At 26.4% G+C, this 26,367-nt stretch overlaps 1 protein-coding gene across 6 annotated transcripts in view; it reads right to left on the minus strand.

The window, feature by feature from the left end:
- LOC126838971 (E3 ubiquitin-protein ligase UBR4) overlaps nt 1-25,434 on the minus strand; it is a 39,230-nt gene extending 13,796 nt beyond the window's left edge. The window contains exons 1-50 of one of the 6 annotated variants that reach the window (XM_050573804.1): nt 25,328-25,434; nt 24,668-24,832; nt 24,475-24,572; nt 24,171-24,404; nt 23,950-24,077; nt 23,688-23,863; nt 22,983-23,152; nt 22,730-22,842; nt 21,607-21,758; nt 21,253-21,502; nt 20,433-20,550; nt 20,194-20,369; nt 19,947-20,124; nt 19,689-19,885; nt 19,117-19,237; nt 18,816-19,045; nt 18,529-18,747; nt 17,625-17,824; nt 17,218-17,362; nt 16,984-17,149; nt 16,705-16,819; nt 16,553-16,630; nt 15,752-15,977; nt 15,193-15,344; nt 13,757-13,975; nt 13,413-13,615; nt 13,055-13,349; nt 12,512-12,962; nt 12,209-12,427; nt 11,863-12,070; nt 10,997-11,202; nt 10,765-10,924; nt 10,322-10,506; nt 10,015-10,260; nt 8,975-9,106; nt 8,587-8,893; nt 7,914-8,111; nt 6,806-6,901; nt 6,607-6,735; nt 6,182-6,473; nt 5,946-6,110; nt 5,185-5,395; nt 4,215-4,380; nt 3,306-3,434; nt 2,711-2,968; nt 2,514-2,624; nt 2,319-2,449; nt 910-1,014; nt 376-546; nt 54-215 (exon numbers count right to left, since the gene is read on the minus strand). In XM_050573804.1, coding sequence (XP_050429761.1) covers nt 54-215; nt 376-546; nt 910-1,014; nt 2,319-2,449; nt 2,514-2,624; nt 2,711-2,968; nt 3,306-3,434; nt 4,215-4,380; nt 5,185-5,395; nt 5,946-6,110; nt 6,182-6,473; nt 6,607-6,735; nt 6,806-6,901; nt 7,914-8,111; nt 8,587-8,893; nt 8,975-9,106; nt 10,015-10,260; nt 10,322-10,506; nt 10,765-10,924; nt 10,997-11,202; nt 11,863-12,070; nt 12,209-12,427; nt 12,512-12,962; nt 13,055-13,349; nt 13,413-13,615; nt 13,757-13,975; nt 15,193-15,344; nt 15,752-15,977; nt 16,553-16,630; nt 16,705-16,819; nt 16,984-17,149; nt 17,218-17,362; nt 17,625-17,824; nt 18,529-18,747; nt 18,816-19,045; nt 19,117-19,237; nt 19,689-19,885; nt 19,947-20,124; nt 20,194-20,369; nt 20,433-20,550; nt 21,253-21,502; nt 21,607-21,758; nt 22,730-22,842; nt 22,983-23,152; nt 23,688-23,863; nt 23,950-24,077; nt 24,171-24,404; nt 24,475-24,572; nt 24,668-24,777 — 8,907 coding nt within the window. In that variant the 5' untranslated portion in view covers nt 24,778-24,832; nt 25,328-25,434. Of the gene's footprint in view, nt 1-53; nt 216-375; nt 547-909; nt 1,015-2,318; nt 2,450-2,513; nt 2,625-2,710; nt 2,969-3,305; nt 3,435-4,214; nt 4,381-5,184; nt 5,396-5,945; nt 6,111-6,181; nt 6,474-6,606; nt 6,736-6,805; nt 6,902-7,913; nt 8,112-8,586; nt 8,894-8,974; nt 9,107-10,014; nt 10,261-10,321; nt 10,507-10,764; nt 10,925-10,996; nt 11,203-11,862; nt 12,071-12,208; nt 12,428-12,511; nt 12,963-13,054; nt 13,350-13,412; nt 13,616-13,756; nt 13,976-15,192; nt 15,345-15,751; nt 15,978-16,552; nt 16,631-16,704; nt 16,820-16,983; nt 17,150-17,217; nt 17,363-17,624; nt 17,825-18,528; nt 18,748-18,815; nt 19,046-19,116; nt 19,238-19,688; nt 19,886-19,946; nt 20,125-20,193; nt 20,370-20,432; nt 20,551-21,252; nt 21,503-21,606; nt 21,759-22,729; nt 22,843-22,982; nt 23,153-23,687; nt 23,864-23,949; nt 24,078-24,170; nt 24,405-24,474; nt 24,573-24,667; nt 24,837-25,260 lie in introns of all 6 variants that reach the window. The other 5 variants (XM_050573803.1, XM_050573806.1, XM_050573805.1 and 2 more) reach the window with 5 other exon arrangements.
- Between the last annotated feature and the right edge of the window lie 933 nt (nt 25,435-26,367).

Raw genomic sequence — 26,367 nt, forward strand, 5'->3', positions numbered from 1 at the left:
TAATAAATAAATAACATATAATTCTACCATAGTGCCTCTAATTTATAAATTACTTGGAAAAATGGTATAGCTCTCGTTCCCCCAATATTATGAAGATTTGGTATATGGTTTATGAATTTCTCTAACAAGGACAATCTTAGAGTGTGCAAGTGATTATTGATTTCCATGTCTTGGTCGTACACAATTTCCTCATCAATTTCCCTTTCAACTTCAGTCTAGACAAAATAAATCAAATCAAAAACAGCATTAACCTGTCATTAGTGATGCAGGGTAAGAATGTACCTCAATCACACTTGATAACACTGTGACTTAGAAAAGAAATGTATGCTAGTCACACTATATTCAAGTGTCAATAAATTAATCTTAAATACTTACAGCTTCTACTGGAGACGTTCTTAATGTACTTCCATCGGGTACAGCACTAGTATCTTCATCATCTGACCCTGCTGCAGATGCTGTAGTATCACTCAAATGACCTTGTTGAGCAGATTGTGTTTCGGAATTCTGACCATTGTCATTGTTTTGGGATGATAAATCTTGCAAATTCTAAACAAACGTTGTTTTATTCATTTTTTTTTTTTTTTTTGTAGTGTAATTTGCATATGAAGGGCACTGGGGAAAAACGGTAGTTGTCACATTATGAAATTTTTTTTTCAATTTATGCCATTATTTTTTTTTATTTATGTCAATAGATTGCTTAAATAAATACATTTTTTTTTCGAATAGCATTTAATGTGATTTCTTTTGTTCTTAAGCAAGAGGGAGAGGAATTCATGAACTTTGTTTTTGCTATACTCTAAAAAATTTCATAATGTGACTACTACCGTTTTTCCCCTGTGTCCTTCATATTGTATTTACTTAAAATCATTAATAGTAGACAAATTTACAATCCTTGGTAATTAATATTACCTGTAAAGCGGCAGGAGCATTTAAACCTTGTAATTCGACTAAACCCTGTTGCAATCCTTGATGAATATTTTGCAAATCTCCATTATTCCCCATATTTGCATTATCCTGTTAGTATAAAAATTCACAATACATTAAAGAACCTAGATAAAAAATGAGTTATTATGGGTCTTCAATGATATAGTTTTAGCTTCAATGTGAAGCTGAGAAAGTAATTTTTTTCAATAATGTGTTTTCATTTTTATATTTTCTACTATTGTGATCTGGACCAACAATATCTCCTAAACCCCTGAACCACTTTCTAAATGTAACAAGTCTATAGTTAAATAATCATACATAGAAGGTAATTTATTGGGCCAAAAATGTGAAAAGTTAATCCCTTCCTTTTAAAAATTGAGAAACTACCCAATAAATTTACATATTTTTCAACTTGACGTAATACAATTATGATGCGATATTACTTTTTTTTTAAATAGTTAAAATAGTTCTAAACTTTATGAAATATTCTTTAGAAACGGTACTATATGTTGACAAACCAAAAAATATCAAAAACCCCTTCTTTTAGATAGAGCAGGAACTTTATCTTTATAGTTAAGTTAAGTATTATTTTCTAACTTAGGCCAGCCAAGCCCGAGCCATACTTACGTTATTAAAACCTGAACCAGCCCCCCAGCCCTGATTAAAAATTGTTTTAAGTTACCCGGACCAACCCGACCTGAATAAAAAATGTTTTAAGAAACCCGGGCCAGAACAAACCAAACTGGACTGGGGGATAAGATGAGAAATATTTTTTTTTAACCTTGAGAATTTTTTTTTATAAAATATTGATAAGTTATTAAATTATTTGTCAAAATAAATATCAATACCCATAATAAAAATAGAAACACCAAATTTATTTTACTAAAAAAATTGTGAAACCGGGATCGGATCATTGCATTTTTTTACTGAACAAGACCAGACCGTCCTATCAAAAAATTTTTTTAATTTTTTTTAACTTAACCAGACCAAATAATTATAAAATATAACCTAGACCTAACCAGATCAATTATTAAAACTATAGCTAGTGACCAGACCAAACCAACCCATTTAACGGTCCGGCTGGGTAAGCCCAGGACCGGACTGATCTCAACTAATCATATTCACCCTAATACTAAAACATACAATTTGAAGCATATTATTTCCCTAAAAATTATTTTATTATTTAATATTTCTAACATCTACAGATTCGCATCAGAGCATTCATTTGAATGTGATTTTTAATTATAAGCTAAAGAGCTGACCTACTCTGCCCCAAAATGCTTTACTCTACTGTACTGGCTTTTATTTTTAATAACAATAGTTTTTTTTTTGTTATTTTCATTATCATTTAAGACCCACACAATTTTATTTTATTTATTTTTAATAAATATTACTTGAAGACTCAAAGCAATAGCTAATTCTACCATTGCTTCATCATCAGCATCTGGCGGAATTATAAGACCAGGAAACTGAACATTTCCAATAAGTACTTCCATGTTTTGTCGATCTTGTTCTTGTGGCTCAACTATACATACATTTATTTTTGAGATCACAGTAATTACAAAATGAGCAATTATACTAAATATTACTTCTCGGATCGAGTAGAATGATTGGTTCATCAACTTCATACTGAATATTTTCTTCTAAAGGTTCTTGAGGTACTTGTTCTTCAATTTCTGGTTCTTTATTGGGTTCAGTAACTAAATATAAAACAGGAATATTAATAAATATTTAATTATGAAAAGTTTATTGATGATTTAAATTATAAAGCTTTAATAATTATTACCTTCAATAGATTCTTTGTGAGAATTTTCTCCACGAATAAACTCCATGTTTTTTTTACTTGAGACGTGAGGCTTTAAAGCTCTTGCCAGTGCTAATTTTGCCGTGTAACTAACTGCTATATCTTCACATAGTAAGAAGTCTAGATAGTACTTAGAAATTGTATTGATTTGAGAATGTTGAAAATCAGAAAATTCATAAAATAATAATGAATGTAATATGTCAATAAGAGCATAAACGACAGCTTCAGTGTGTTTAAGACCTATTTAAATAGAAATACACCATCAAGTCATTAATTCAAGCGTCTAATTAGCGTAATGAGAATCAAAAGAGCACAAGAGTAAATTTTTTTCAAAAATATCCATTTTTAATCAAATAGCAATTTATTAATGAGATTTTTTCTATTTGCATATGTTGAATAACTTGTCATACATTTTTTAAAAATATATTGAAGAAAATTAATGATTATTTTACCTATAAGATTTAAAAACACGTTAAACAAATTATTTTTATTTAGCTCCTGTAAAATTTTATAAAATTCTCATAATCTTTTGATTCTCATTGATTTGAAATGGCTACAATAAACTTTTGATAATTACCAGGCACATAAATTGTACAATAAGAAGGATTTTTTGGCCTATTGTAGTATAGAATCCAAAATACAGATATTAATTTTTGAATAAGTGGCTGGCACCAATGTGATGTTTGTTCAACATTGCTATTAACCTCTAAATCAAACAAAATGATAAAAATAAAATAATTTTTATATAAATTATTACAATTTAATGAAACTGAATTAAAATCAATATGTAATAAATGTATTATAGAAAAATGTCCTAATGTAAAAAACGTCCCTGATCAATAATTACTAATAAATAGTATAAAAGGAATTTATTATGGTAAAAGTAGCAAAGTTGATAAGCCAGATATCTCAAAGATAACTCTAATGAAAATGTATACTTTTATCAAATTTTGGTAGAAAAATGACCTATGTAAAACATTTTTGATTTAAATCATTTTTTTCTAATGATTTAAATTTTTTTTTTTTTTACAGAAACCAGAATTAGGGAGAATAATTTTTGAAACTTAAACGGCAACCGTCTAGAGAAAAATGGCCACCAGTCTGGTGCACCATACCCACTTTCCCAGGATGGCAACCCTTGTCTCTTGTAGGACAAGAGTTTTTTAAACTGACTTAGACAGGTCGTAAGCTAAAAATATATATATTATAAATATTAAGAATATATATAGTTTGTAAAATATTAGAGTTTGACGACTATAATTTATTCATTCTAGAATTATTTCTGTATGTCCTTGATAAATCCTATACCTAAATATGCAGTTTTAGGTCTGACCCAATATTTTTATTTCTACATTTAAATAACTTTCAATATATTGAAATTCCTACAATATATAAAAAAAATATAAATAGTTTATTAATAAAACATTAATATTCATATGGTTAGAGTAATGTCAAAATTAAAAAGAAAAAATAATATTAAATTTACCTTCATGTTGAGTGTAATCGAAGTTTGATAAATTTTGTGGTCTACAAACAGCAATCCCCCGAGTTATTAACACAAGTCTATAATATGCTTCTGCGTCCATATTTTTAGGATCTTCTCTCTCAAAATTGATCAACTCTTGAAGTATATGTGTCAACATAGACTGGTCCTACAGAATTTTTTTAGTTAAGAAAACTACTTACATATTAAATTACATATAACATGAAACAAAAGCAATGATGAACAAACGCCCTTGGCGAGTCAACAAATGCATATGACTTTTTAACAGAACAGGCCTATCAACTCAAATTCTTGGGAAGTAAAACGTTGTGAATGTTACATTGAATCAAGTGAAAATGAAATAAAACTTTATAAACACAATATTGTCCTCTCTCTTCATATGTAATTAATACAAACGTGTTAAAACTTTCATGGATTGAAATATTAATTTAATAGTTTGTATGTATCTTTAATTTAGTTTATGCTGATGTTTCGGACCTATTGCAAAGTCCATATTATTATAGTTGCGTCAGTGTTTTAGTGACTATCGATCTGAAGATTGAATCTGCAATGAGTTAGAAATGTCAGTCCATAAACAAAGACATAGGTATAGATACATCCGAAAATTATCAAATCAATGTAATTAATATTCTCTATAGATTTAAATATTAGCGGTTTTTTTAGAGTGATTATATCATTTATAGTCATCAATCATACAGACCTGGGACCATCCAAATGTATCAAAGAATATACTATAGCTCTAAATTAAAATTTTGGGAAAATGCTTTTATTTTAGTTCTAAATAAATTGGTTGTCATGTGAAGCTTTCCACTAATAAACAGAAGTTTTATGTAATCTAAACAATCTCGGTTTTATAAGTGAATAGTATCAAACCTAAGTTTTAAAAATTTAGGTTGAAAATCAAATTATCATACAAACATATTCTATTACAACTCGTTATTACTTTACATACCTTAAACGTATGAAAATCTGGATGTATAACTGCAATTAAAGATTTTGCATGAAGTTGAATACAAGCTTGAGTACTCTTGTTAAGTAACTGAAGTGCTATTTTCAATGATTTAGACTTGTTTGCAGAATAATTTTCAGACTGTTCATTTGAGGTATTGTTAGATATTACACTGAAGCAATTTTCTAGAATTGTTAATAACCCAACTACAAATCTAAAATTTAAATAAATTAAATTAAATTAACTATAATTTAAAAAAAATTATGGTGGGTGTTAAACAGGGTTTGGAAAATTTCAATTCCCTGAATTGATAAAAACACGGATTAAAACACATGTCCTTAAAATTCAACTCTTAATATAATGTTAACAACATTATAGTACAGTAGACAGTAGTACTATAAAAATTTGGTTTTATAAAATACATTTGTTTACAAAACACAAAATATTCCACTTTATTCCAGTAAAATTCCGTTACATATTAATATGTCAAATTCAAAACTATTTTAAAAAAAAATCCCCTATTTTAAGACTTAAATTTGTAAGAGAATTTTGGAAAAAGTATCATTTATTAGTTTATTACTCAACAATAGTTGAGTAAAATTAAGTGGTCTACACTCTATTTTGATAATCATCATAATAAACATACATTCATTTTTATTTATAAATGTTATTGCATATATAAGGGTTGCCGACAACGAAGAAACTGCAGGTCGAGGGTGAAACTTTTGTTGTGATTTAATGGTTTAACAGAAATAATAACTTACTTGTCTAAATAGTTTATTGTGAAACCAGTTAATGGTAGTTCTTTTTCTGGAGAATTGTACTGGTTAGTAACCACAGTACTAGTAGAGGTTGATCCATAAATTGTAGCACTGCTAATTTCATCAACTTCATCAGGCCACCCGAATGACTCTTTAGTTTTGCCATATCTTATAAAATAATAAATAAATTGTTATTACAGCACTATAAAAGATTAATATTACAGATGTTTATTACTGACATTTTTATAGAATCAACCATAGTAACACCTTCTGGGTCTCTTGATGGACCAAATACTATTGTTAGTTTTTTGTCAGTCTGAAGACTTTCTTCTCTAGTCAAAGGGAAATCAAACCAACGACTACGATTTATTGGTACTGTTTGTTGAGTACGGCCAAGTACTTCAATATAACTAGGAGCACGACCTAAATCTTGATTTCCTACATTAACTCTAATTCCAGCCATTACCATAGTAGCATCATTGTTTGTTACCTCAATGGTAAAACGTGGTTTTGTTGACACTACATACATGCCTAATAAAATAATTTGTACAAAATCAGTACATAAATCAAATATTATTAGTACATACTAAAAAATATATGATAACAAAATTGAATAAAGTATTTATTAAATATATTTTGATATTACTATTAAGTATTAACTAACCATTGCTATTCAATCTATGTTTAATTTGTTGAGGATTATAAATTTGCAATAAATCATTGCCTCCAAATTCAACTTCATTCATTGCAACACAGTATTCAAAGAAATCAACTGGAAAAGTTGAATTACTTCCTAAAAACAAATAATTAGAATGTTTTATTATAAATATAAATTTTAATAAAATGATTAAGTATTTAAATACCTGTTGATCTACCAGATTTATCCGTTTTCCTTTTTTTAAGTTTACTGAATGATGTTATATGACATGAAGGTTGAATAGATGGCGATAACCAAAAATCTATAACAATTTTTATTTAATAAGTAACTAAGCTAATTTTTGACAAATTTTTAAACTCCTGGTTTTTAGGAACTAAAACTAGGATTTTATTAACAAATATTACAATAGGAAGTCAATTATTTTCTTATAATTTGTATAAACAATTCAGATAACATTTGTCTTATTTTTTCAACCAGGAATTAGTTCAAGTACAATTGATTAGCAGACTTGTTTCATAAAACTATTTGAGTTAATTTTACTAAGTTTTATTGTATCAACATAAAACTTAAAAAATATTTTATAGTGTGTTATTCAATTGTTGTCTACAGCAATATTCAATCTGTTAATAATATTAAGACATTCAAGGTCGATCATTAACAGGTTTAAAGTTAAAATTTGATTTTTATGATAACTTTTGACTAGTTAACTAATGTTTTTCCTCATTAACCATTAACCATATTTATTGTTGGACATTTATTTAAGACAAAAATAACAAATATAATTAAGTAATTAACTATATAACAAAGAATATGCCCGCATAAATTAAATAACATACAAAAACAAATGAAGAGTGAATTTGTGAAACGTTCCTTTGAACCAAAGTATAAAAATTTAACTTTATAATTTTATTATTTTGTTCATTACCAGAAACACTTTAACATACTTAAAGTGTTCAATATGATTGTTTTTTTTTTTTTTAAATATCTATTCTTTACTTGAAAAATGTACCAAATTGTTTCCGGTAATGAATAAAATACAAATCAAATTATTAAGTTCAATTTTTAAACTTTGACAATTAGACACATTTGACAAATTCACTCTTCAAATAATTTTATCATTATTAAGAGTAACTTAAACAAGATCAATTATACATTTTTAACATTTAATTATCAAATAAAAATAATAGTTTTTTTTTATGATTTATCAGTATATTTAATTTAAATAAAGTTATAAATTTATATTTTTGAGCTTGACAATTCTTTATAAGAGAATATTTTGAGCAACTTTGCATAATTTTAATTAATTGTATTACCTGTTTGTTCTTTAGCTGCTAAAAACATACGAAGGCTACCATCTTCACACAATATTATTAAAGTTGTTCTAAAGTCTCCATTAGACAATGGGTGGCGTACAGCAACCATATCTGTTATCTTAGTTTTTGTTTGAGCTAATTTTATTTCTTGAAGTGTGATCGATTTTGGTGTTATCATGAATACTACAGGAGTGTTACCTGGTTATAACAAAATAAAATAATAATACATATTTGTAATGAGCAAATATAGTTTTACAATATCACATAAAAATAGGATCATATAAATTATAAATGATTAAAAAAATAACTATAACTTTTTAAACAATTGTATCCTGGATTTATTAAAAAAATAAAAAAATAATAATGTTAGGTAATTAAAACTAGTTTAGAACTAGAACTAGTTTACAGGTGTAAATAAATAATTAACTCATTCACTAAAGGCAGAAGAAGAAGATATATTATTTGTTAAATACAATACAACACAGAAAAATGCTGAACATTGTATTAATTTATAAATATGTTAAAGCTTTCATGGATTGAAATAGTATGAGTATAATTTTAGATTTTCAGATAGGGATACATCTGAGAGAAGAGAATTTTATTTTACAATATCATGCCTCTAATATATTACCTTTCTAGGTTAAACAAGTATTAAACACAAGTAGAAACTTACTTGATTGAAGAATTGCACACACTAATCCTGGATGTCCAGGAATTTCAGACCATTGCCACAAAGGTTGTGTAGGAGGAACAGAACTATTTAACTGACAGGCATTGTTTTTATTTTTAGTGCCAAGGCATGATGACTGTGAATTAATAGCAAAAACTGGATGTAGTGTAATGACACCACCTTGGTATCTTTCTTCATCTAATGGAGCAATAAAAGTACGTCCTGGAGTCACATAGCTAAACATCAAGAGCGACAAAGTATGGGAATAATAAACTGATACTCCTCCTCCACAAACTTGACCATTAACATCCTAAAAATAGAAAAGTAATTATCACTAATTTGCTACACAAAATAAATACTAGGAAAGGTTAAAGAGTTATAATACACTCACATTAATATCAGGGTGAACAATATCAATAGTATTAGTTACATAAAAAGGACCATGGATAGCTGAACTGCTGGCATCCATATCTTGAGTATATATATAACCTCCAGAAGATATTAATATCATAGTAGATCTTTCCTATATATAGTATAAAAAATTATGATTCATATATATTTTATTTACAACACATAAAAAAACTAATAAATATTCAAATTATAAACACATATTGTAAAAATTTAAGTTTACATTTTTTTACTTCAAAATTAATATAGGTACTTGATGATTTAAATATGTTAAAATAATTTTACCAATATGTGACAAATTTATAAAATGAGCAAATATTTTAGAAAAATTTGACTTGAAAATTGTGCAAATCGCTCAAAATAAAAACTCCAAAAAATGAATTTGGAAAAAAAAATTTCAACAGTATAGCTCTTTAAAAACTTAAATTTGGTTGGAAAAAACTCTTACTCTACAAGAGTTCCCATCCAAGGAAAGTAAGTATGTCTTATGATCAGGTGATTTTCTTTCTCTTACCAATCATCTCTTATCAGCTTATTATTTCTTATTTTTAGATTTGATAAATGCCCCCCCCCCCTACTTTCTTTTCTCCCTTCACATTTACTTTCTTCTTTTTATAATTCTATACCATTACCGATACCATTGTCACAATGTCTATGCAAATTTTGGATTGACCCTCAGTCAAAAAGGCATATTTCATATCAAAAGACATGTTCACTAAGAATACATTTTACATTCATACAAAAAATAAAAATAAATTGATTTATAATACATTCAACAATTAGATATCATAAAAAAACAATCAACATACTAGTCATTATTAGTTAGTTACTAATATATAATTGTTTATAAAAATATATTATTTTGCAAAAAGTATCTCTTTTTGTATAAATTAATTAATTAATAAATCTAATAATTTAACAGCCTATACATTTATAATAAAGATAAATTTTCTCTCCATTTCTGTTGGTAATTTTATGTTAGTTATTTTTTCTAGCTATTTATTTTACATGAAATAAATTTACCTCGGTACACATAAATGTAACATCTCGTATTTTTCCGGTAGGAACAAGGAAATAAAATTGAGGACTCAAAACATCTTTTGATAAATCATAAATTTTGACAAACTCAGCTGATACTAATGCCAAACATGTTTGAGAGCCAGGAAGCCAAATTGATCGAATTATGAAATTTCCAACTTCTAATGTCGGATGAAGGACAATATGTTCATTCACTGTTCCACTTGTATTAAATGTTAAAATGTGGCAATCCTATAAAACAATAGATTGTGAATTGTATGACTATACATTTTAGTACAAATATAGAAGGTACCTTAAGACCACAGACTGATAGAAAATCTTCATTAACTGGATTTGCTGTCACTGATAGTACAGTAAAAGGTATAGAAACCGATGAAAGACGTGTCAGAGTAAGTTTGCGTTTTGATACATCAGATTGTTTTAATAATGAGCTCATTTGTAGAACTGCAATTTTTCCTTTGTCATGAGAGACAGCGACTACAAAAGTATACAAGAATATTATTAATTACAAATTAAATTAAAATAATATTAATTATACTGTATACACAACTATATACCAATGGTGTTAAATAATTGTAATTTACTATATGATCATGTAGATGAAAAATTATATAGGAACACTATTTTTTTTTTTAAATAAAGTTTCGAGCAAAATTTACATAACAACCTTACAATACAAAATTATAGTTTACATTTCGTCATTATAAATAATAATACTAATAAAATATTTTATACCAAGATGTTGCCTTTTTCCATGTAGAGAAGATAAACAACACATAGCTACACGACGTATCATATGAGCAGATAAGAGCTGTCGAATAGTTTGACCTTGATCTCCACTGAAATTCATTTTTACATTTTCAAAAGCACCTTCTTGAGATCCCATTGTAGGGAGCTACAATGTATAATTAATAATAATATTAATTAATAAGAGTAAAAAAAAGTAAAAAGAGAAATAAATAGGCACCATTAAATTATCTGAAACTTCAATGGTTTTTTCTAAATTACGCAAATCACTTAATGTATCTATTGCTCTTGTGTTACATCCAATTGCTGAATTTTTTTCACCAGACTTAATAACATCATTCATTAGTTGAGCACATAAATCTAATGTTGGTTCGATAATTTGGGTTTGATCCAGAATAGTTGGCATCAAAAAATTATTACAAGTGGCTAAACATAACAATACATTGGTATTAATTTAATGAATAAGAGGGAAAAAATTATTTTAATGTAGATTTATATCTGTATATAAGGGAACATATTATTTTTTATTAATGTATGTGTGTGTAAATGATATGTGTGATCATGTTCATGATCCAATGTCTTTCTTTCAAGAAATTGAATTTGTCATTTTTTAAAAAATTAGTATTTATATAAATTAGTTTCCAACTGCTAGAAAATTTTTGGGAATTAAGCATTTTTGTTAGTTTTTAGGATGGCAAATTATTTTTTGTGTTTTCCCCAATCATTGATATGAAAGATATATGATGAGGGCTAGGAAATTTTTAAGTCCTCTTATTTTTTTAAATTATTTTAAACAATATTATTTAAAATAAATAAATACATATTTAAACACTTTACTAAAAAATAATACATTCTATGCGTATACCTATTTCGGTAGGTCGTGTAATGATTGACTGTTGTTAGCGCTAAAGATGACAACATTGTTGCTAAATAAAGTATACACATAGTGTATTATTTTTATGATTAAAGGTTTTAAATATTCATTTTTTTACTGTATATACAACATACGTTGCAAACCATAAGTTGCTTAAAGATTTTCTAGTATATATTTTAAAACCGCTAATTTCTTATTTAATTTACACATACTGTAAAGTGTATTAAGTACTACTGATTCATATTCAAGGCTCCTTGTGCTTGCATTTCTTGGATCTTGGCTGTAATCAGCAGCTAAGGATGAATTATAACTATCTACTCGGTCTTGATCAACAGTCAAATTTCCACTTTCAGTAGTAACTATTTTGTCTTTTTGAATATTAGCATCAGGCACTGAATTTGGATTTCTCTTGGTTAAAGCCTGTTTAACAAAAGTAATAATAATAGTATGTTATCAATAATAACATAATATAATATATTATCAATGAATTAGTAAAAATAACAGAACAATAAAACAACAAACTATTATTATATTTATAGTAATTATATTAGATTTTACCTGACAGAAATTATTTTCTTTAGCTCCACAGTCACAGAAAAAGTTACCAAATTTAGCATAGGTAACATCATGTCCTCGGTGGCAAACTTTAGCACAAATACTACAAACGCCAACTCCTTCAATCATTTTACATGAATGACAATGATACCAGTGTTGATTCATAAATTCTTTTTGAGTAACAGTAAATGTACACAGCCTGTAGTATAGACTATCTTCATCCTATAATATTTGAATATTAAATCTTACATTTAAAAAATTAATACTAAAATTAAATGTGAATAAACAGGAAACATTTGTACATACTGATTCTTCAATTAATGCTTCATTTTCTTTCTCGTTGCAAGGTAAAAATCCATCAAACTCCATACCATCATAATAAAACAAAGACAAAGAATCAAGTAATGGAGGACGAGTAGTATTTTCAGTATCACTATACAACGCAGCTATTATATCAGACACATAATTCATCAAACAACTGGAAGCAATTACAACAGCAGGATATGTTTTTTTAGAATCATCAGATTGTAGCTGCACTACATTTGATTTAAGCCAAATTTTTATGGTATCTAATAATTTTATGCTGGCCTTGAATAATTTTACATGGCCTGCAGAACCACCATAATCCGCTAATCGTACCATTTGAGCAAATATTTTTGAAAAACCAGTGCCATTTTCAAAAACTAATGTGTAGGTCACAATTGGTATTAATGTATCCAAATAACATAAAGCTGCTTTTTTTTTTAGGTCATCATTTCTGTTATACAAAAAATTATACAGTTAATCATTAAATATTTAAACTAATTATATATTGATTAATAGTTAATTTAAAAATAAAATATTACTTACACATCTAATGTGACAACAAAATCTATCATATTTTTTATTAATTCAAAATTTTCATCTGAATCAACTGTAGAAGGTATGTTGCTCGTAAAATGTTTAACAGAATTTAAATGTCTTTCATTTAAGAAAACTGTCAATTCTTGAGACAAAAGTTTAACAGCATCAATCAAATCTTCATCTTTATTCCAGCCAACAATAATTCGTTGTAACCACAAATCTAGTCTATTTTTTGGGTCAGTTGATAATTCAATAATTGTACGACATATTATTCGGATATCTTGGTGATTATTCGTTTTCACTAAAATTCATGAAAAAATACAAAAATAAGTAACAAAAAATACATTTATCTTTTTTTACTTACAGTTTAAAAACAATCGATTAGCCAATCTTACAAAAGCTCTAACAAAAACACCAGACGAAATAAATTTCTTTAAAGAAATCACTTCTTTAGGGGTGTTAACACAAAACGTTCTTAAAACAGCATACCGAGCAGATGAAAATTCAAAAATCAATTGCTCAATCCAAAACAGACTATGTATTAAGGTTTTCTCAATCATGTAATCTCTAGAATAATATTAAAATACATATTAGAAATTAATGATAACTAATAATTATAGTACCTCTGTTATTTATTACAATAACAAAAACTGCCATTTATAATTATTAATTAAAATAAAATAAATTCATGACAATAGTATTTCTTACGTGTTAGTAGTATCATCAGATTTGTACTGAATTGCTAATTTTTTAATTTTTTTGGTGATAAGTATAGCTATCATAGTAGCTGGATCGTGATCACCTGGATTTTTCAATTTTTCCAATGTAGGAATAATATGCTCTAAAAGATATTCTGATGAACAATCAACTGTCATAGAACTCAAGAGATTTGCAAAATCTGATCGCAATTTGAAATCAGTGCATAACCTGAATATTTATAATAATTGATTATTATTTTTCAAATGTATAAAAATCACTTAAGAAATGTACAACTTAAAGCAACACCTTAGACTTAATAATACACATAAATGCAATAATAAATATTAAATAACTCCCACAGTTTGTTCTTTTATGTTTATCTACATAATTTGGAGTACCACATTTAAATATAATGTAACAAATATCTTAATGTGATTTATATTAACCTGTCGCTGGTCGCTTGAGATATAAATATACCAAAGTCAAATTTAGTACCACTTAGATTTAGGTAAGAAATGTGACCAGCGTAGGTCACAATTTATTTGTAGTTAAAACTCACAAGCCTGCTTAAAGTGTTAAGGACAGAATTTATAGCATTGATTACTGAATAATAGGCTTTAAGTATTATTTTATATTTTGATATCTTATTGTAGATTATTTAATTAATTATTACGATTTCCTATTCATCTACTCCTATTCTTTATTTTGGACTTCTTCGAAATGTTATGCTCCAAGATCTTAAACTACTCTAGTGGGTAAAAAAAAGAAGATCCTGTCAGACAGTAAAATTTCCAATTTAAATAACATGGGGTTATCAAAACTTTTTTGACATTTTCATGTCTTAGCTCTGGCATATATTTGAAAAAATTGTTAGTTTCAAAAGCGTTATATCAAAAGCGTTACAAATGGGGGTAAGTGATAGAGGGTAGGGGGTAGGAGATAGGGGATTGGTAAGAGATAGGGGGCGAAATTTATTTGGTACTTCAACGAGACATGAAAATGCTCTTACGTGGTTGCAGACTTGGCTGAAAAATGATTTTTCAATATTTTTGGAAGATTAAATAAAAAAATCTTAAAAATATGGGACCAACATGAGTTGCTAGTATATGACGCATACATTCAAGGTAAAATTTATTAGTCAGCCATTTTGTGCATTCGCAGAGTCAAAATATAGTTTTCTAGCTAAATTTCAAGTTTTTTCATGTATTTTTATAAAAGATATATAGGTAGGATTAGCATTTTCACGCAGACGCAATTATTTATTTATCTATTAATTATTGATTTGATTTATATAATTATGTGACATATATGACATATGGCCGTAAACATGTTAAAAGTGTGAACTTTTTCCACCATACCACTAAAGGTTAATTATTTACTTGTAATAATAATACAACGCATAGAGTATTACCCATAAAACAAAATATTTCAAATATTTAACTCACTGTATATTGTCTGTGATAAAAACAACAAGCGTATGAAGTAAACGCTTTAAAGATGGAGTATTGAAATATACTGTCTGATTTGAAACAAATGATGCATGATGTTTCACAATATTCTGAATTAAATTTTCAGGTAAAATATCCAAATTAGTAGCCTGTAATTTAAAAAGTAAATTAAAACAATATTCCCATAATTGATTAATGTTTATAACTGTCTAAAACATACTTAATCTATAGTGTTAAAAAGTTTTTAAAAGGAAATACATTTTTTAAATTAAAAACTGATTGAATCAGTGTATCAGAAATTGTACATCAAAGTATCTTCAGAAGGCCACAGTTTAAAATATATTTTATGTTAAGAATGTTGCGGTTTTTTAATTATTATTTGATTTTCATGTAAGGACCTGTCTGATTTTTAATCAAGTCTAATGGTCACACTATTTTTTTTTTTAATACATTTTATTTATCAACATCAAGGATTTATATAATTATAGTTAAAATTATTATTAAGTTTTTTTATAAATTATTTTAGTATATAAAATTACAATTATACAATACTAACCTTTAAGTTTGGACCAATAGATATGGAATTCCACTTGGTAATTACAGAAATCACCCATGAAGGAATACCATCATATATCAGAGATGGTAGGTTATAGGTTACAGGTGAAAATTCAAGAGACGATTGATTACTTGACATTGATAATATTATTTTTAAATTATTTAAATCTCCCGGTGTAAACGTCTGTGCTTGATGCAAATGTTTAACTTGTTGAAGAAGATTATTCCTTAATAATAATACAATAAATTAGTAGTATAATGGGTAGGGCTGTCTTACGACAACAAATGCAGCATGAATTAAAGAGAGGCCCCAAATTTATAATAATGTAGGAAAAGGGAGGAAGTGTGGCAAAAAAAATACTAATAAATTAAAAATATTAGTGATACCAAAAAATCAAAATATTTTACTTTAAATTATTATCAATAATATTAAAAATAATAAAAACATAAATAAAATAAAGGACACGGTGTAGGACAGTTGCCACCGTAGTTACCACTCTTGGCTGTAGTTAAACTGAACATAATGTTGCTATTTTAAAGAAGGGTAACTAACCAGGAATTTTAAAGACGAAGCCATGTTTCTAATATAACTCTACCTTTTTTTACCAACTGTTTTAAAACTAACTGTAAAAATGTACTAAAAAAAAAAAAATCAAAATAACCTCAGGTGTCATGTAATATATAAAATAACTTGGGTAACAAGTTTAAAGGAAAACAAACAATAAATTTGAAATAAAAAAATTTAGGAGTTATATGATATGTTTAAAATAATAAGAATCTACTAAAATTACATAATGCATACTTGATATTTGTAAATGTTAATGTAGCCAACTCGACACAATATGGCATCAACATATGTACTAATTCTGTACTTGGAGATCTAATAAAAATATAAATTATATTAAAACTAATAATTATTTTAATTAAAAAACTGAGTATGAAACAATTCATTACTTAGAAATGTCTTCAGGTGTTTTTCCTGCTCTAGATTGTACATATATTTTTGATATTACCGCATCATACAATATTATATCCAATAACAAAGGACATTGAATCTTAGTTTTGGCATCTAAATTTTAAAGAAAAATCATTACTTAATTATAAATTATGATCAGTCCTGTGAACTATGTAAAATATTAACAAAAACAACATGTGGAGCATGTGTAAATCGTAAAAAGTATAACTAGGTAATTATGTAAACTAACAAATAACATACAAAAAAAACCATAATACCTGTTTGTTTAATATGTTTAATAAAATGAGCTTCAGCTATTTGGTAATCATATTTATTTGATAATGTTGCAGCTGTAACACTTGTTAATAATGCATGAGTATTACATACATTTGTATCTTTATCACTTGTACTTTCTGAAATACTATTTTGTTTTAGAACACCTTCCTATAAATAAAATACTACACATTAAATAAATGTAATAATTTAAAATTAAATTAAAACCAAAATATTACCTTTAACCAATTACTATAGACTTTAGAACTACATCTATTACCCCATATTAAAAAATATAATAAACTTGATGTATCAAATCCTGAGGATTTGTCGTCTACCATTTCTTGTAACCTTTGTGTAGGTACTGGTAAAGATAAAAGTAATCTAAAATATTAATAATTAATATTAGTTAATAGTGTATAATAATATTATTTTTCGATGATGTTATCAAGCTTCTTATTAGTCAATAAGTACTATGGAAAAAATTAGTCATACAGAAATATCATTTTAGAATTACAAGTTTTTAACAAGCACAAATACAGTGTTTTAATTTAATGTATGTATGTATAATTTATGAAATTGCTAATAATGAAGCAAACATCCTTTTTATAAATAATTAATTCTATAAATGAAATTCAATTCATACTTCCATGCCAAAGTAAAACAGTATTCAATACTACAAAGTGTAAGTGGATTTAAAGATTTTGATGTTGCATTTTCATTTTTTCCACTATCTGTAATTTCTGATTTCATGCATAAATTGATTGTTGAAATAATATCCAACAAGGCTTCTAACAATTGTGGATAACTTAATTTTTCTGGATAACTAAGTATAAAATTAACAGCCTAAAAATAAAATTTTAATAATTACAAAAATTTAAAAACTTAATAAAGTATGTTATACATATGTTATTTCAATTATTAAATTAGTTATTTTGTTTTATTGTTGTATACCATAAAACAACATTTTTTTAGATATACTTTTTTAAAATAAATTTTATTTAAATGTTTTTAACATATCATTTGGATGATTATTATGCCTATTATAAGCAGTAAAAAACTTTTACCAAATGCACTACAATTAATTTCATATTTAAAAATTGTATATTACACATCAAATAATACCAGACTTATTTATAAATATTATGTTATTATATGTTTTAAAAAAATTATACATCAATATTAATGTAATAAGATAATACAAAAAACGTTTATTGTAGTGCATACTAAAATTACCAAAAAACCTTTATTTATAGCTTATATAATATTCATAACAATCAATCAAATGACATTAAAAAAAAAAATGTTTAATCTCTTTTTAATGAAGATATTGGAAATTTACTATGTAATCATTCATTTTTTTTATATTTACGTAATCAATTATAGATTTTGGAAGTCAAAAAAACTGTATTCTACATAAAAAATACTACAATTTAGGTATGACTATATAATTTGACCTAAAATTGAATAACTGATGAAATTTTTTTAGTCAAATTACTTAAAACACGTTAAGCGACCACTAGTTTTTTTTATAATTTTCAATTACTCACCAAACCGTCCAACTTTGGAACTTCATTTCCAGTCTGTTTATCATCAAGAAGTTTATAAAAGCAAGGCTCTACGGCCACTGAATATCCAATACCATCAGATTTTTTTCGAAAATTGTCTTCAATAGAGTTATACAACAAATATGTGTGTTTTTCAGTTAATTGTGCATTACTCGTATCTTCTTTCACTACATTTTTGATACGCATCAAGTTCCATTCAACCTAAATAAAATAATATTTTAGTTATAAAGTACCAATAAAAAATAAATGTTGTATATTTTTAATATTACTTGTGACAATAAATATTCTGGAACATCATACAATCTTCTAACCATATAATCAAAACACAAAAGTAATCTGCTTAAGGCCAAAATATGATTATTGTGGACTGGGTTTAGAGCCAAATAACATTTAGCTCCAATTATAGTGTTACAAATAGAAAGGAGAATTGTTTTCTTATGTGTTAATGACATTAAGGTGAACAAAAATATTAATAGCTGTGCATGTTCTACATTCAAATCTGAAAACACAAACAGTAATTCTTCTGTTAGTACATAGTTTCTATTAATATGTATTAAATCTGTGAATTACCTTCAAAATCATCATTATTATTTACAGAATGCTCAATTATATTGCTTAATGAATTGATTAAACTTTGCCAAATAAACATTGATAGTTCATCTCTTTCAGACATTGGCTTTTTAAGCAACACCTATAGTGTTATACAAATAAGTATGAATTATAAAATACACATATTTAAAGTACAAAATAAGTGATAGATGTATGGCTAAGAAGTTGATGTACTTTAAATAAAAATTTGAATTGACTTAGAAATTAGTTTATAAAAACATCAAAAATTAAAATTCCAAATTTGTTATTTTGTCTTCTTTGTATTATTTTTACTTTTGAGTATAATTTATGTATAAACTTAATGCATTTTACACAAATTATTTACCATTTTTTAAATGTTCTGGTTTATTTTGTACGAAATTAAATTTAAATAAGGTATGTTTTACATACTTATGATTGTTATTTTTCATCAACAGATGATATTTAGAACATTTATAGGTTTTATTTAATTATTTTAACATAATTTTAAAATTGTCAACTTCTGAGCTTATAGATTAAATTGTATTATTTATAGGTATACAATATAATTATACTTGTGCTAATATTGCTAGTGTTCTGGGATATATTTGTAATGGCCATTTGGTACCTCCATTGTCCATTGGGATTTTAATTCCTATTAATTCAAGTAACTCATTTTGTTTATGAGCTGATAAAAAATCTTTAGCAATCAAATTATGTAAAAATACTCCAACAGAAGAAGAAGCATTTTGATGAATATCAAGAATACAAGCTGAAATATTTATATAATAATTTTATAAAATATATAATAAATAAATATATTGAGCTAGGACCTTTACTTAAGTCATTATAAACTGGAGCCCAATCAATGTCGGTGATTAATTTAGCTAGTACACCCAAATTATCAGACTTGACAGCATCACGAGTCATAAATGTAACAATATATGCACATTCAGTACTTAAAAAGCATACATCCAGTAAGTTAAATACTCTTGTCGTCAATGTTAAATACTAAAAATTAATATTTAAATTTTATAAAGTAACTTATTTTTAATATACCAATATCATTGTCTTCATTACCGATTCTGGATCATCACTTTCAGGTACTACCTTATAATTTGCTGTACTAGTTACACTTTTATTAAGATCTGTATATTCAGTGACCTGTGGTTTAGTAGATAAATTTTCTATCTGCTGATCACCTAATGTTAGCACCTCTTCAAACCAAGCTCCAAATAATGACTCATTATCTACATCTATAATATAAAAATATCATTAAAATATTTTAGAAAAATAAAATGTTATTTTTTTTAATCTACCTTCTTCTTCGGGTGTTACACTTTCCGGTGTCCCAGGAAATGTATCCATTGATTCTAGACTTACAGTATGAACACCATTCACTTTGCTTTTATTTTGATTAATAATTAAACATATTGCCTACAAAGATATACATAATATTTTTGAAAACTTACTTTTTTAGCTTAATATAAAGGGGATTTAAAACGATCAGTATTTTGAAAAAAAAGCCTGACAAAATTTAATCTAGTTAGGATGGTCCGAAATCAAGTCTGTTAAGAGATATGAGTTATTTGGCTACTATACTAGGTTATTCCAGAAACATATTTTTTACTTCTTTTTTATGTAAAAACCTGATTTTTTAACAAATTGCCAGCCATTTAGCAGTTACACAAGTTGCTAACATACTTGTTTATTTTTTCAGGGAGATGTTATCTTAAGATTAAAATTATTAAATGAGATGAATTTTTTAAAATATTTTATACTGCCAAGAAGCCAACAAATTTAAAAAATGTGGCTGCCAGTTTTGCTGCAAAACACTTATTATAAAATCAAAAGATAACCAAACAAATTTAGAACTAAATAAATATTTTCAAAAAAGCTGTGCTGTAATTTTAAGATGCAAGATGTAAAATGTATTGCTTTTAGAGTGTTTAGTGTTATTATTTTATTAATATAAAATTATTATTATTAAAACAATACCTTCTCATCTTTACATCAAAGTTAATAAGGAATAACTAACAAACAAAAATAATTTTCACTTGAACTAAAAATGACATATAATTTAATCAATATGGGATTCCCGGCACTACCCTTAGCTAAGGTGTTAATTAAAAAAATTACCTTATGATGGCTAACTTTTGCCAACTTATAAAAAAAGTTTATAAACGGTACAGCTTGCAAAATCTGTAAAAGTCGTTCACTTGCACTCGAATTAGCACAAATATCTAATTTTGCTACCGAGTTTACAACATTCCGCTCAGCACAGCTCATTAGTTGTTCAGAAGTCGATTCTTTTTTTGCATTTTCTAACAAATCCATAAGCATATTAAGCATTTCGTTTGCCAATGCAACTGATAGAACATTAAATAAACTAAAACATTTAAAGACAATTTTATTACAGTTAACTATGTCATATAAATCCTTAATTTCTTATTTAACTCAAATTATATACAATAGTGTTCAGTAGAATATTACCTTTTAGATGATTTAGCTGCCATATCTTTTCCTTTGTTTTTGGTTATTTTTTCACTATCTTTAATTTGATTCAGTTTATACGTTTTTGTACAGATATCATTAAGACCATATAAAAGGACCCAAACTACAATCATATAATAATTCTGATGAACCTTGAACCATAAAGAAAAACATATACACCATTAAGATTTTTCAAATATTATTTACTAGCTAATGCTTAAAAATAATAATTATGTATATTATGCTATTAAACAATGCAAAAAGACTATTATCCAAGCTTGTTGTTTTTAATTTTAAAGCTTTAAATATTAAAATACAAAAAAATACACTTCTCAGTAGTAGCATATTTGTGTATTCAATAGAAATGTACTATTATTGCTCACAACACAAATCAATCTAAAAAATTATTGGAACTTAAATGTTTATTATTTGGTGAAGCAGTCTCAATCACGGTATGAGCAACATTGAACCACAGCTCAGAACCTAACCTAACCTGAGGATGGAAGGTGCAAATGTTTTGAAACATTAACAGACAAATCAATCTATTGAAGTGGGAGTAACCGAAAAATATGTATCTAGTGTAAATACAACTCAATATGTTGTAAGCGCTGATGGTAATAGCATTGCTACCAATATGCACGTATAGTGTATTTGCTACTATTAGAAAGTGTATTTTTTTTTTTTAGGTTTATAGTATTTTTTTAAATGTATTATTTTATTATAACTGTATATAACCACAAGTTTTGTTCAGTTTTCCAGCTTTGAATAATAAAATTTAAATATGTTTAATTTCTCACTCTTTGTACTTTTTTATAATAAACTAAATATGAATTAGAAACACATAAAAGTAGCTGCTAGTGCTTTCTAAGATGAGATTAACCATGTAAAACTGAAATAAGAATAAAACCCTTAGACCTTGAGGAAAAGTTGCAAAACTTATATAACTATGAAAATTATATTCATCTTAACTTATAAATTATAACTTATAAATTCACTAAGAAAGGTCAGTTTTTTAAGAATGAATTACTTCTATATATTAGATATAAATATAGTAAAATATATATATTTGTTATATTTGATTGTAAAATTCTATTAGTTTTGAACCAAAAAATACTTCACTTACCGATTGCGAATACTTTTTCAATGTACTTGAAACTGTCTGCATTATAGTGACAATTTTTTCAATAGTTTGGACAGCTTGGTTCCACATAACATCTTCTTCTATATTAATATTGTCTAATAAAATATATATATATATATAAAAGAAAATATTCTAAGTTATTAATCATTATCATGCAGATATTGATAGTTAACTTTATTTATTTTGATTTATTTTACAAACATATATTATTAAAGGAACAATATTTTTTGGTTACCTGCACTTATTGTTGTATTATGATGTATACCTTGCACAAACAATGCTACCCTAAGACAAGCTGTGATAATACTAGTTACTTGTTGTAAACACTCAATAGTTAATGGTTCAAATATTGGTAATGCTAACGCATTTTCAACAAATGTAATATCCAATAGCACAAATCTCCATCTAAAAAAACGACAAGATAGTAATAATCATTAATTACTATTTGTAACAATTTAAGGTAAGCATAATATAAATCTTAATAATATTATGTTATAAAGTAGCTAAAAATAAATGTAACAGCAAATTTAGGTGTAAGCCCAAGTTCTAAAAACCATAATTTTACAAAGAACCTAATTAAATAATATCCAAAAAATTGAATGTAGATAATTTTGTTATGTCTTTTTTTATATACATTTTTATTTTATATTTGTTTTGGTTTTTTTATGAAATAGTTAAATATTGTAAATTATGTTAATATACTATACAATTGTGAAACTTAAACTATACTAAGAGAAGAAGATGAATAGAAGAGTTTGAAATGCGTTGCTATAGAAGGATGTTTAAAGTAAGTTGGACGGAGAGAGAATCTAATGACAAAGTATTTAATGAGAATAGTAAAGAAGTTTTATAATGAATCACTAGAAATTGTACTATAGGTATCTTATTTTTTTAATGATTATACTTTTTACATTTCAAACGCTATTACTATTTTACTTACGATAGCTTAGATCCGATTGGTTCTGAAAACTTCAAAATATTTTTCCCACTATCATGTTGTGGATCAATTTTAATTATATATCTCTTGAGCATTGGAAGTTTAACACAGGTTTCAAAAATGACATTATTCGCTCCCATTTCTTGTAAATTAGAGATATTTTTTTCAATTAACAAACTCTAAAAAACAATACAAGCAAACGGGTAATACAATTAGATTATAATATTATATTGTGAATTTACACAATGTGTGTGAATATTTATACCTTAACATCTTCATCGTTTTTTTTCAAAGGACCATTTAAGCAAATTTTACTTCTATCCAAAGGTCTTATAATTTGGTCAACTACGTAAGCATAAGCTTGTGCTTTTTTACATTCTTTTTCTTTATTATCTTTATAAAATAACAAAATTACAATAATTAATATTTAATGAATAAAATTTAGCAAATAAATGATTAAGTTTTTATTTATTAAAACAAACATACTGTAATTATGAGTATTAGAAGGCCACTCCTTTATAAGAGCTGCAACAGTAACAAAGTCGGAAGCACCTAATGGTTTTGCAGCACACAAAGCCGAGATTGCAGCTAATGCCAAATTTAGATGGGATGAGCAAGAATCCCAACTATTGCCATCTCTTATTTGTCCCATGTATGTAAGAAGGCATTTTAGAAGAGTTTTACAACTTCTACTCAAAGCTGATAACTCATTTGTTTCAACTAAACAAAAGTATTAATTAATACACTACATAAATAAAAACATATATTTATAAATATTTTAAAACATTACATAAATTACAGTGTTGACCAATGTAATTTGCAGCTAATGTGACAAAATAAAAACAAAATTTGTTTTCATTGATATCTTGTTCAAGTAGATTGTCTTCACTATAAATTAAAAAATAATACAAAAGATCAAAAACGATTTAAGGTTATTGTATAATATACATATTTATTTTATCATATACATTATATGTACTAACCTTTGACTAATAAACTTCAACAATGAAATCACATTGTTTTTGGAGCTGGAGCTAGTATCGTAAAATATAAATTTTACGGATGCCCAGTCTAAGTCACATGAAGAAGACATTTTTATTTCTCATCCAAAGCTAAGAAGAGACACCCATACCATTTACAATCCAAACCTAGCTTTGACATAATAGAACTGAGTATAAGATAAATTTATCAACTTTATTTTAAAAACTTGTTCCCGAATCTCACAAAAAAATATATATTTTCTTAAAAAATATACATAATAGTTACTATTATTATTGCTAGTATTGTTGCATTACAAAATTATATTCAGCTATCTCAATTTGAGCCGTCCTAAATTAAATGTAATAACCATACTATAAGCACTTAAGTTATTTGTAATTTACAGCGACAACGATATTACTAAAGTTTCAAACATTAAACATTTATTAAATTTAAATTTGAAATTACTTAACAAGTAAAATACATAGGTACTATGCATTAACATTTACAATGACATATTGTTTAAACAAAATGTATCAAGCAATTACGACAATATTGTTGAAATATCGGCAAATCTATTGCTACAAAATAAACTTACAAATAATTGATGTTATAGTAGTAACTAATAGGTATATTATGTTAAGTAAACTTCACATAATAAATACCATAAGTATGACAAAATTACTCTGTATAATTTAGTAAACTCGACAAATTGCGAACATAATTTTACAAAATTAAGACGCAAGTATCATTATTCATTCACCAACTGATTTGCAGTTTTTACAATCGCTGTTGAACGTTGGTATGTAAGGTAACTAAAATTAAAATCATAACCTAGGTTTAGTAACCGTTTATATGATAAAATATAGTGGTTATATCACCTTGATTAAACTGCAGCACGATGTAGGGAAAATCTTCTCTACACCGTGCGGGTAGCCAATCAAAATCAAATATATGAGTACATGGTAAAATATAATATAGTAAATGCTGATAAATCGGCTGTTATCATAAACGCGAACGAATATAACATGTATCCTAAGTAAAAAATAAAAAGTTCCACGATTTGCCACGAGGAACGCTAGCAGTCTCTTATTCATATTTTTAGATAAGAAATCTCGTGATACGTACCAAATTCATAGACTGTAATAATTATATACCAATAGACGAAGCATAAATGGGTGGGATGCAGGCGGGTGTTGAGAGCACGGTCACAGAATAAATCTTATAGTTCATCAAAAAACAATCAGACATTTTGAGATTTAGCCAGTGATGCAAGAACTCCGATATTTCCTTTTTTTAATTCGACTGTGTTTCATCATTCATGGCTACACAACTACAATAGGCATGTTTTGGCGATGTGTTACAAGTAAACTGGGTAGTTGGTTGCTGATATTGTTAACTGGATTAGCTTAAAAGTTACCTCTTCACCAATACATTTTATACATTTAAATATTTGAATTCCAATAGAATTTAACAATGCGTGTTTTTATAGTGACTTTGTAAACATATACTCTCAACAACTTATACATGGTATTTACTTCCCAGTGAGGTTGCGCCGCCCATTTATAAGGAGTAAGTATAGGCAAGTTTTTACAAAATCTTAATTTAAAGGTTAAACTGTGATGTGTAATTATTAGTTCAATAACTAGGACTATTTTGGTAGTTAATTTATTTTTTGGACTATCACAGCATCCTTGAAAGCGAT

The sequence above is a fragment of the Adelges cooleyi genome, unplaced genomic scaffold, assembly GCF_023614345.1.
Source record: "Adelges cooleyi isolate 19-005CV unplaced genomic scaffold, UGA_ACOO_1.1 ACOO_flye_CR_arks_rails_tigmint_CR_PRNA_30, whole genome shotgun sequence".
In the NCBI taxonomy this organism is placed as follows: Eukaryota; Metazoa; Arthropoda; class Insecta; order Hemiptera; family Adelgidae; genus Adelges; species Adelges cooleyi.